This window comes from Pogona vitticeps, chromosome 13, assembly GCF_051106095.1.
Source record: "Pogona vitticeps strain Pit_001003342236 chromosome 13, PviZW2.1, whole genome shotgun sequence".
Taxonomy (NCBI): Eukaryota; Metazoa; Chordata; class Lepidosauria; order Squamata; family Agamidae; genus Pogona; species Pogona vitticeps.
Window position 1 is genome coordinate 8,089,256 of NC_135795.1, and position 11,002 is coordinate 8,100,257.

The window sequence follows — 11,002 nt, forward strand, 5'->3', positions numbered from 1 at the left end:
AATTGGCTTTTTAAAAATCCATCTTCTAGTGCTTTCTATCCCCAGCGTTGAACTTAGGAAAAAAAAACACTACATACATAAGATGTCAGCAGTGCATTGGCCTTTTGCACATTGAGAACTAAGCAGTTCCAGAAGTCTTCTAGACCAGTGGTCCCCAACCTTGGGCCTTCAGATGTTCTTGGACTACAACTCCCAGAATCCTTCACCACCACCTCTGATGGCTAGGATTTCTGGGAGTTGAAGTCCAAGAACATCTGGAGGCCCAAGGTTGGGGACCACTGTTCTAGACTGTCAGCTACCAAAGCTCTAGAAAGGGTGAAAATGTCACAGCCTGACATTTTTACACATGGATAGTGAACATTATAAACTTGTTTTACCAAATAGCAAAGAAACTGGTGCCCACAATTTTGAAAGACCATTCAGTAAAATAGTAGCTGCTTCTATGGGATTCTTAAGGGGGTTCGATGGAGAGACAATTGCAACGCAGCAACCTGGTCTGAACCTCTAGCCTTCATCAAATGTTCTAGATGTGATGTCAGAGGGAAGCTAGACGCTACCTTTGGCAGAACAGTCATTTCTTGGCATGTTTTGGCATGCTATCCCACCAGCCAGTAAATGAGCTTGCCAGTCACCCAAAGGGGTGATTCGCAGAGACCACAAAAGAAGAAGAAAGACAGGTTGCTTACTTATTATTGTAATTCCTTGAGTGGTCATCTTTGGATTCACACATCAGTCTGCCGTGCAAGAGCATATTTTATTTGCAGTGCACTGGGAGAACGAAGGGCTAGCAGCCAGGCGAGAAGCACATGCAGCGGAGCTAGGATGAACTAACAAACATTTTTCAGGCTCTAGAATGATCTAAAAGTGCCTCTCTTTGGAACTGCACAGAGAAAACACAAATGTGTGAATTCACAGATGATCACTCAAATAACGATAGCTACTAGTAAGCAACTTGTCCTTTTCTCTTCTGCATGTTTTTTTTTTTTATGAGCAAAAGCTGAAAGACTGGGGAAGGAAGACTAAAGCCATGGGCTCATGAATTCAGGATCTGTGACCTTCCAGCTCCCATCATCCTCCCAAGACCAATAATAAGAAATGTTACCATTAGGCTATGCTGGATGAGGGCAATGGGCACGTGCTGACATTCTCTAGCATATGGAAGCCACCGGGATAGCATATCAAAAAGCGTATCAAACACAACAAGAAATTATTTTGGGTGTCCGTTGGCTACTGATGGCTGCATATTACATCCATGTCTTTGCTCTGTGCCAAGAGGATTTTCCTGGTGTCTTGACTGGTGTTTATATTGATCAGAGATCTTTATAAGATCTCTCCATCAATTGTGACAGAACAAGCATTGGAACAATGGAGGTTGCTGTTGTTGTTGCTGTTGTTGTTGTTAGTAGTAGTAGTAGCAGCAGGATGATGATGATGATGATGATGATGATGATGATGATGATGATGATGATGATGATGATGATGATGATGATGATGATGATTCAGGAACAGTGCAGTTGCTGTTTGCCACCACCCTCAACACAGGCCACCTTGACTGTGTCAGCATCTTTCTCAACATAGCCCAGGGACAAGGTGGGTCTCCCATCTGCTGGTGCTCCTCTTAGGTTTTCATGTAATGCATACAGTATTGGGTGTGTTGTTTTTTATATCTTTGCTGGCCCCGTTTTCAAGGTCTCATGCTGGCTCTTGCTTCATTTCAGCCAAAGCAAAGTTCTTTCCTTCCAGGAAGCTTGCGCAGAGTGAGATCTTTCTATTGCTAATATCCATTTTAGTCCATTGTGGTGGCTGTAATATTTGTTGAATTTTGTGAGGCTTTGAACATAGCAAGGAACAGATGAGCCAACTGTAATTTAATTAGTTGTTCTTTGTGTAGGTGTGCATATGTTTTCTGCACCCTCACGGAGAGCCATTTATTCTAGGATGAAACCTACAAACCGGCCCTTCTGGGTCAGTAAATTCTCATTCCTTGCCGGCTTGATTTGAGGGGCTGAGCAGCTCATGGTGTTTCTTGCTACACATTCCAAGATTTCTTGGGTAACTGCTAAATGTATGCGCAGCTCCCTTATGCAGTCCATCACTGAGCAGCAGATGATATCTTTCTCAGCAATACCTTCAAGATGCTCAGCTGTCTCTGCTCACTGAGGCCGGCTGTTGACGCCTGCTGGGCAGGGAAGAGTAGAAGAGGGTGTTGTATTCCAGTTGAGACTCGCTTAAAACAAACGTTTCTTGAATTCTAGCATGTTCCTGCATCTTTGTTTATTGTTCATTTATTATACTTGGCTGGCTCCTTGACCCTCTCTGATCATAGCTACTGGCATAGTCAAGTTTTCCTGGCTCATGTCCCAATGAACCAAAGCGCAGGGCATCAAGTTTTATGACCCACAACCAACCGAGGATGAGGTAGCGCCTTGTGTGCCCACACATTGCCCTCCGAAGCAGCAGTATGTCATCAAGTATGTGCCCAAATAAGATCTGTTTTACAGCCTTAAAGGTGTCCCCCCCAATAGTCATTCACACAGGAAAACTCAGCTGCTGTCCTGAAGGCAACTGAAGCAGAAAGTGCTTTATACATCATTAGGCAGAACAGGCTTATAATATGACAACCATAAAGCAGTCTGCCTCATCATTATAGCTAGTTGCTGGGTTTGGGAGTTTTTCCCCCCCTCCTTTGTATGTTTCCTGTGTTAAGACTTTTTATGTGTGCAGGAATACAGTTTTAAAATATTCTAAAAGTTGTGCCAAAGATTTAAAGAAAAAGAGGGGAAAAAGCACGCTCCACTTGGAAGTGTAGCCTTGACTCAAAGAAGCGCCTTTTTGAAGTTTCACTACACTGAATTATAGATGCAACTTGGATCCTAGGTAGGTGAAGTTCGTAGAGTTGTGCTAAATAAAGGATATTCATTTTGATCAAGAAGCAAAAGAGGGCAAGCCACTTCAGCAATGACGACAACTTCGCCAGAGTTGGGAAATCAAAGCAGACATTTTGTTTTAACGTCGGCTGTTTGTCTTTTTTTTTTCCTTTGTGTTTCCTCCGACAGAATCCTTTGGCAGCTTCTCTTTCAAAGAGAGCCTGAAAACATTCCATGGAATTGAAAATGGGAAACATCCCACATGTCATGTATGTGAAACTCCAGGGAATAGAGTGGAGTTTTGTTCTTCCAGTTCGGTTTCTTAGCACATCTCAAATAAGAGAATGTTCTAGTTGTGTTCTTTAAACCAGTGGTTGCCAGCCTTTAGTAACCAGGTGGAGACAATCCCCAGAAACTCCAGCCCAGCATAGTTGTTGTGAAGGCTTCTGGACATGCAGTCCAAGAACACCTGAGTTACCCAAAGTTGGGAAACACTGCCTTAAACAATTACCAAAAGTAAAAGAAGCAACTACAGTCGTGCCCTGCTTAACGATTGCCCCGCATTACGACGAATCTGCTTTACAAAGATGTTTTTGCAGTCGCAATTGCGATTGCAAAATGATGGTCTAAATGGGGGAATTTCACTTAGCTTCCCTGCTTCGGGAACCGATTTTTGCTTTACGACAATCAAAAACAGCTGATCGTCGAGTTTTCAAAATGGCCACCGGGTGCTTAAAATGGCTCCCCGCTGTGCTTAAGGACAGATTCCTCGCTATACAGGCACCAAAAATGGCCACCGTATGGAGGATCTTTGCTGGACGGTGAGTTTTTAGCCCATTGGAACACATTGAATGGTTTTCAATGCGTTTCAATGGGTTTTTTCATTTCGCTTTATGACGTTTTCACTTAACAGTGATTTTCCTGGAACGGATTATCGTTGTTAAGCGAGGCACCACTGTACTAGGAGTAAAAGCCGTAAAGAAGATACTATGTTTTGAAGTAAGCTGTGGAAGTTCCCTTCACTTGGTGGTAGCGACCCTGTAGCCGTTGGCCTAACGTTCATGCTTCATTTCATGTTTCTGGATGCTGTGAAATATTTCATTCCCCTAGAAGCCATTCTCTTTGCTGTTTTCGGTGTGTGACTCCATGGCCAGGTGCCCCACTAGGCAAGATCAGCCCTCTGCCTCCTGTAGCCAATCTTAGGACATGAGACACAACAGCAAAGCACTGGAGAGAACATTATATGCGCACCATATACAAGCGTCTGTGCTCTCCCCCCCCGCTCCCCAGAGAGAGAACTTAAATACATAAAAGTTTCAGAAGTCATCATCATCATAACCTTTTATTGGCATAAAATCTCAGAAGTCTTTCATTGAGGTCTTCATGTCATATAGTTTGAATACCATGTCATAGACATCTTATTTATCATTGTAAAAGAACATATTCCACAAACCTTTTTTTTCCCAATTTTTCAGGGGGGGAGGACTTTGGGGGAAAAACAGGGGCGGGGAAACTGTTTTCCCAGATTTTTCTGGGTTTTTTCCCAGGCCTTCCCATCTCTTGATGTGGCACAGGTGGCATCCTTGAAATCTCATTTGCTTCTGAGGGGAGAACGCCGTGACTTTTGCTTCAAATAGCAAAATGTCTCAGTTCATCAGTGTCTCTGATTCTTATCAGGCCTGTCCTTTCATTCAACCTCTGGGAAGCCACTTTTAGTCCAGCCTTGTTCTGTTTGAAAGGCTTTCTGGCCATAAATTTGTCTGAAAAATTGAGAACCCAAAGAGCAAGGGCCTTGACGTTTCTTGATCAACAAATGCCATCACTTGGGCAACAGAGAACAGGAAGCAAAATGTCCGCCTGGTCAAAGGCTTCCATATGACAGGGAAGTGCCTCTCTAATCATTGCTTCCAAATATGCACTTTTGCATGTATTAGGAAATGCAAATTTTACATAAATCTGATTCTTTGCTTGTCCTTTTTGATGACACGTAAGAGTGAATGTTCTCCCCCATCTTCACCACATAAGGCTGCCTTGCCCACTGCGTTCACCTTGGCTACATTCTGGTCTTTCTTCGGAGTTTTGGCTGAGACATATGACAACTGATGATGTGAAACAAACAAGGAGCGCCATAGTTGCTTCCGTGTCACTTGAAACGGAGGCTTCCCATGGGAAGGACACTTTGTCCAAAGCCACAAGATAAGTTCTGTCCTGGGGATGTACAGTCCTGGGCGCCCCAAAGCAAGAAGCTCCTTCTGGAATCCAATGTAGTCAGAGGTATCACTGTACAGTGGTGCCTCGCTTAACGAGCGCACCGTATAACGACGAATCCGCATAGCGATCCCCTTTTCGGGGTCACTAATGCGGAGGCATACCGATCGTTCCAATGGGCAAAACTCGCATAGTGACAATCAGTAAGCGTTTCGCTTACCGATCTTCGCTTTGCGATGCCCGCGGATCAGCTGTTCGGCGGTTCTAAAATGGCTGCCAGATGCCCGAAATGGCCGCGTGCAGCGTTTTCATGCCCTCCCCTCGCTTACCGAGGGCGCGAAAATGGCTGCCGCTATGGAGGAAACTTCGCTGAACGGTAAGTTTAGGGCCCATTGGAACGCATTAAACGATGTTTAATGCATTCCAATGGGTTTTTATGTTCCGTTTAGTGATGTTTTCACATAGCAAGGGTTAATTCGGAACGGATTAACCTCGCTATGCAAGGCACCACTGTATATTTAAAGGTAACCAACCTTTACTTACAGGTAGCAATTCCAGACCACGCTGGGAAACTATCCTGTACATGTTTTGGGGCCATGGGATTGTGATGACGGTTCATTTGTTTCCTTTCACATGCACAGTTTTCCAAATTGAATTCTCCTCATCTAGGCTGTTGACAGTCCCCCAGGAAGGAAGATACAGGTGCTGTGCCCTATCTCAACTATATTGGATTAGAGCCCCTTTGACTCTTCCCTCCTCTCTTGTTACCAGATTAGTCTCAGAGCACAGGTATGAACTAACACGTGCTCAGGGACACACATGTAAGGCATCTTTGAACCACAAGAATAGTATATCTTGACACAGATGGAGCTAAGTATGTTCTACAAAAAAACCTCTGATTGATGAATGTAGAATATTGTGCTTCTGTATTCATGAGTCAAAATGCCAGGAAATGGCCCCATATTGCTGCACAATGTTGTGCCTGCGTTGCCAGCTTTACCAGATACCAGGCTTTATATAGCAAAGGGCAGCTTGAATATTTGCGACACCAATGGAGACAATCAAGATGGTCTACAACCATTGCCATTCACACTTGTTGGAAAACAGCTGTGACAGTTGCTTTGGGTTGAATGAGAAATGGTTAACTGATGAGTCCGTTTCTGGGATTTTCCCTTGCTTGTTATCTCATTGTGATTGGTTAAAATAGTAATACATTTTTAATATACTTTGGTGAACCAGTTTAAGTTGCTTATACGGTCATAATGATCTGGTGCATAGCATTAATTTAGCAATGGGTACAGAGGTCTTCTGGCTGAATAGCTCTAGCTGCTGGTATCTAACTGCCAAGGTAGAGAGTTTGATTCCCCACTGTGCCTCCTGGAAGAAGGGCCAGCCTCTGTAGCCTTGGGCAAGGTGCACAGTCCCAGGGTGCCCCCTAGAGGAAGGGAAGGGTAAATCCCTTCTCAGTACTTTTTACTAAGAAAACCTTGGAAAGGATTGTCACAAGTGAGAAATGATTTGACGTCACATGATGATGATGACTGCAGAGTTCACTTACAATCTGTTTCCAGACTTCAATGAACACCTTTAAGCATACTAACTTTTTCTCATTTTTATCTCCTTTTGTTTAAACAGGTGTTAAAGCCGTTTTTTCTGGCCATTACCACAGGAATGCTGGAGGATTCTATAAAGGTCTCGACATGGTCGTTTCGTCTGCCATAGGATGCCAGCTGGGAGAAGACACTCATGGACTAAGACTGGTAGCCGTCACTGATGAAAAAATTGTTCACAGATACTACAGTTTAGATGAACTGAGCAATAGCCAAGATATAGGAAAAGATCTTAAGGCTCTGCTAAAGCCAAACTAGCCAAAACTTTTGGTCAGGATAAACATTTCTGATAAGGCAATAGGTTCAGAACCTTTGGCTGTCCAGATGTTTTGGTCCATGACACCCACAGTGCCTCACCATTGGCCATGCTTAGTGAGGCTGATGAGTGTTGTAGGCCAAAACATCTGGAGGACCAAAGATTCTCCATCCTTGTATTGCAGGAAGGTTTTTGGTAAGGGCACAATACTGAATTGTGTTTCCCTGTACTATATCCCTGTTATTTTAAAATACAGGCAGGATAATAGCTGAAATCCTGTTACATTGCTCCATAAAAAGTGAAATGTCTGGAGGCCTGTTGCATATCTTAACATATGCAGCTTCAAATGCAACAGATAATATGTCTACTGAGATTTCTAAACTTGAAGCAGTTCGCCTCTTGAAGTTCTACCTTTTGCATAGTTGTACAAGAGGATTTTAGCCAACCAAGCCTGTCATAGTAAACAAAATACAAACCTTTACAGAGGCAAAAGCTTTACAGGCCAACTGAGAGTTTTAAATTCACTGCCAATGAAAGTACTGGTTTAATTTATACTCTAAAAGCAATGATAGCATTATTGATCTTGAAATGAACAAGCTAAATCTGAGAGATGCAGTTATCTTGGCATAAGCAGTTCATTATATTGGTATTTAAATAAACTTTGGCGACACACACTCACACACAGCTATGCAATGATCTAGGGTTTTTTAAAAAATTAAGTCCAGATACTGTGAGGATGTTCTAATGAGTCGTGACCTTTTAGGATATGTGTAGTTTGTTGAGCCATTGTGTGCCCATCTCTGTTGCTTCACCAAGATTGACGTGCTGGGTATACTTGGCAATGGACGTAACAGATCATAACATAATCTGTGCTCCTCTAGCTGTTTGACCACATTGTGACACCAAGTCCTGGTTGGGACTTTTAGAATAAAAACACCTCCGAAATTGGGAACACGCAGTTGTGGTCCTTTGAGTATCGATGGATTATGCAAGAAACACTTGGAAAATTACTTGGCTTCTTGTGGCGTCCCAAAAAGAAACGTTCCCAGGCTGTAGCTGGCAGTGTAGAGCTAACATTGCAGCTGTGATCATCCTTCCATCAGCTTACTTGCTGAGTCATTAATAACCACCTAACTGTGAACTGTAACACTATCGATTTGACTGTCCAGCATTTTAGCACCCAGGGCTCGTTTTCTACAAACTGAAATGCGGCAGAACAACCAGAGAGCATGGATTTTGCTCCTTAACAAGCAAAGCAAAATTCCATTGGTTCCTTTTATATCCCAGTTTGCTTCCTTTCAACTGTCCTAAACCACTCACACCTTTGTGCAAGAGATCCAAAGGAGAACCAGCAGGGAGATTGCACTAATGCTACACTTCAGGTTTCCCTCAGGCGGTGCCTCCAAGGTAAAATAAAGAGGGAACAGCCACTTGCAGCCCAAGAGCAGCTGCAAGTCTGTCTCTCTCGCACACACGCAGAGCGAGTCAAATGGAGGCAGGTCTCATAAACGGTAACAGTGAACAGGCCACCGCCTTTAGTGTTCAGTTATAGTAAAATGACCAAATTATAGTAAATTACTTCATGTTGAATCAACACAGAGTTTTAATGGCTCGTGGAGGGAATCTCTTCACGTGACCGCACACACGAGTGTTGACAGCAAGATGGAGAGTCTGAAACTCGTACTTGTTTACAGTACACCTCCACATGTGCCCTAGTGGCCTTTAGTCTTGCAATTCAAGCGCCACACATTCCAAAAATAACTTGTTCAGGTTGTGGCCGGCAGAGTCCTCAACACAGTATCCTCTGGCAAATCCATTCTGCTATCAGCGCCCCCTCCCTGCTTTCCAGCAGTGGCAGTGATATCACAATCTGCAGCAGGAAGCTGCCAGCTGGTTACCACTGGAAATAACCCCAAATCTTCCAAAGTAGCATAATTCTAGACTATGGGAACAGTATAAAATGAGGGCTTGAGATGGGCACGAACCCATTGGTGATTTCTCCGCCTTGCTTCCTCCTTCTCAGCTACTACCTGTGGGCCACCTCACACCCAGATTTTGAACACAGAAAAGAAAGCGATTGGAGGCAAACGCTTCCACCTTTAAAGAGGCAAAACAAGAGAGAGAGAAAGTATTTGGGCAACTATTGAGCAGTCAGCTTGACATCAGTACCAGAAACCCTTCTGGAAATGGCTTGTGAGCACTTTGAAAAGAACATACTAGAAGTCAACGTACGTTTCTCAAAAACAAGTCATGCTAGCTTAATAGTATTACCATATTTTCCCCTGTATAAGGCGCCCACCCACTTTTCTAACCCAAAATTTCTTTCTTTGCAAGAAAGTGGAGGGGGAAAGCGATTCCTGCTTTTCCCCTACATTTTCATTGCAAAAAGCGGCTTTCCCCCTCCACGTTTTGCAAAGAAAATGGAGGGGGAAAGCGATTTCTGCTTTCTCCCCTCAAGACTGTAAACCACGCAGTACACCCACAAAGAGCAGGGAATTGTCCAGAGTAGGCATCAGTCAGAGGCCCAGCACTGACACTGGGCTTGTAGGAGAATCGGTGCCACGCAAGGGCCTTGCAGCGGAAAGGGGAGTCCTCTCCCACTCCCACAGAAAAAGCTGCAAATGCCTTCTTAGGATGTTACATGGCTGAAATAAAGCAGGCATGCAGGCTGCCATGTAGTTCCTCTAGAGCCTTTGGTTTTCTTTACAGTATGGACATCAATCAGCAGTGAACTAATTGAACCATTAAAAGCTTCAGCCAAGAAATTGTGGACTGCCATTTCACGAGAGTCCTTAGAATTCTAATAACGATCCCCAGAGTAGGAGCAGAAATGCAATTCATGGAGGTGTAGTCTTATTTTTCTAATACCTCCTTCATGCTCAATTTGCATCTTTCCCCATTTTATTACACTGCATTTTAGTATTGGATAAAGTCTCTTGTTCTTCACCCTGGGGGAGGGGTAAAGGTGTACCCGTTGTAAAACCCATGGCTCGGCAGTCACTTAATTGGAATCCTTTTAATTTAGCCTTATTTGCAGATGATCAAATAAAGGTACCAAAATATACTGCAGTAGTGAGGAATATTCCTCAATATGTGACCCTCTTCATGTTGAATCGCAACTCTCATGACGAGTTTCAATCTTTGCCTATGAGGCCTCAGGTCTGGCAGGACTTGCGGCTCTCTCCGATGATATTTAAAGGGTTACTATTATAGCCAGAGAGAAGGGGTGATGATATTTGCATTTCAACAACATCCAGAGGAGTACATGCTCCCTACGCCTTCTGTGTTTTCAATTGCTTCTGTTGTTTTAACAGGCTTTTGCTGCTACTGCATAGGAGGAGGTCACATTAAATTTTTTTTTTACTTTATTTTTATTGCCAGAATGGTTCACATACTGAAAAGGAACTTAATATGTCAAAGGGATACTACCTGCACCTCTAATTGTATGCATAACAGCGTAGTGTAAGGGCATATCGAATGTGGGGCTGACTCATTCCCATTATACCCAAAGAAGTGCATTTCCTGTAGTATTGCCAGAAAGGATTTTCACCATTGCTTTAAAAATCTGCTTCAAATGGTCATTCCAAAACAATCATTCAGAATGGTTTTGGCACAATCAATAAAACAAACTGAACAAATGGGATTGTTATTTTTGACGTAAGTCTTTGTGGCTGAGACATGTTTTGTTAATAGATTTTCTGTTTTCGTTCTTTCTGTATTCTTTGTTTACACATAGTTTGGAGAGAAAAAAATAAGAGCAGTTAAGATTGTTTATATAGTTGATCTTTACCTGTTTGACCCCCCCTGGAAATCCAATAAAACGATGGATTAGAGGTCTTCTGGGTTTTATGGTTTTGTATGTGAATTTGTAACAGACCGTCGCCACCACCATTGATTTTACAATGTGTGTGAACAGTGTCATAAAGTGGAAAGATGCTGTGAAAACTCATCTTCACAGAAGAAAATCAGAACTGCGAAGTTGAAAGGGGCCTATAGAGCCATAAAGTCCAACCCCCTGCTTGATGCAGAAATGTGGTTGTCTACGTTTCTCTTGAATGCTT

At 43.2% G+C, this 11,002-nt stretch overlaps 1 protein-coding gene across 1 annotated transcript in view; it reads left to right on the forward strand.

The window, feature by feature from the left end:
- Positions 1–10,778, forward strand: part of CPPED1 (calcineurin like phosphoesterase domain containing 1) — an 86,854-nt gene extending 76,076 nt beyond the window's left edge. The window contains exon 4 of the mRNA XM_020807817.3: positions 6,711–10,778. Coding sequence (XP_020663476.3) covers positions 6,711–6,943 — 233 coding nt within the window. The 3' untranslated portion in view covers positions 6,944–10,778. The remainder of the gene's footprint in view (positions 1–6,710) is intronic.
- The last annotated feature ends 224 nt before the right edge of the window (positions 10,779–11,002 follow it).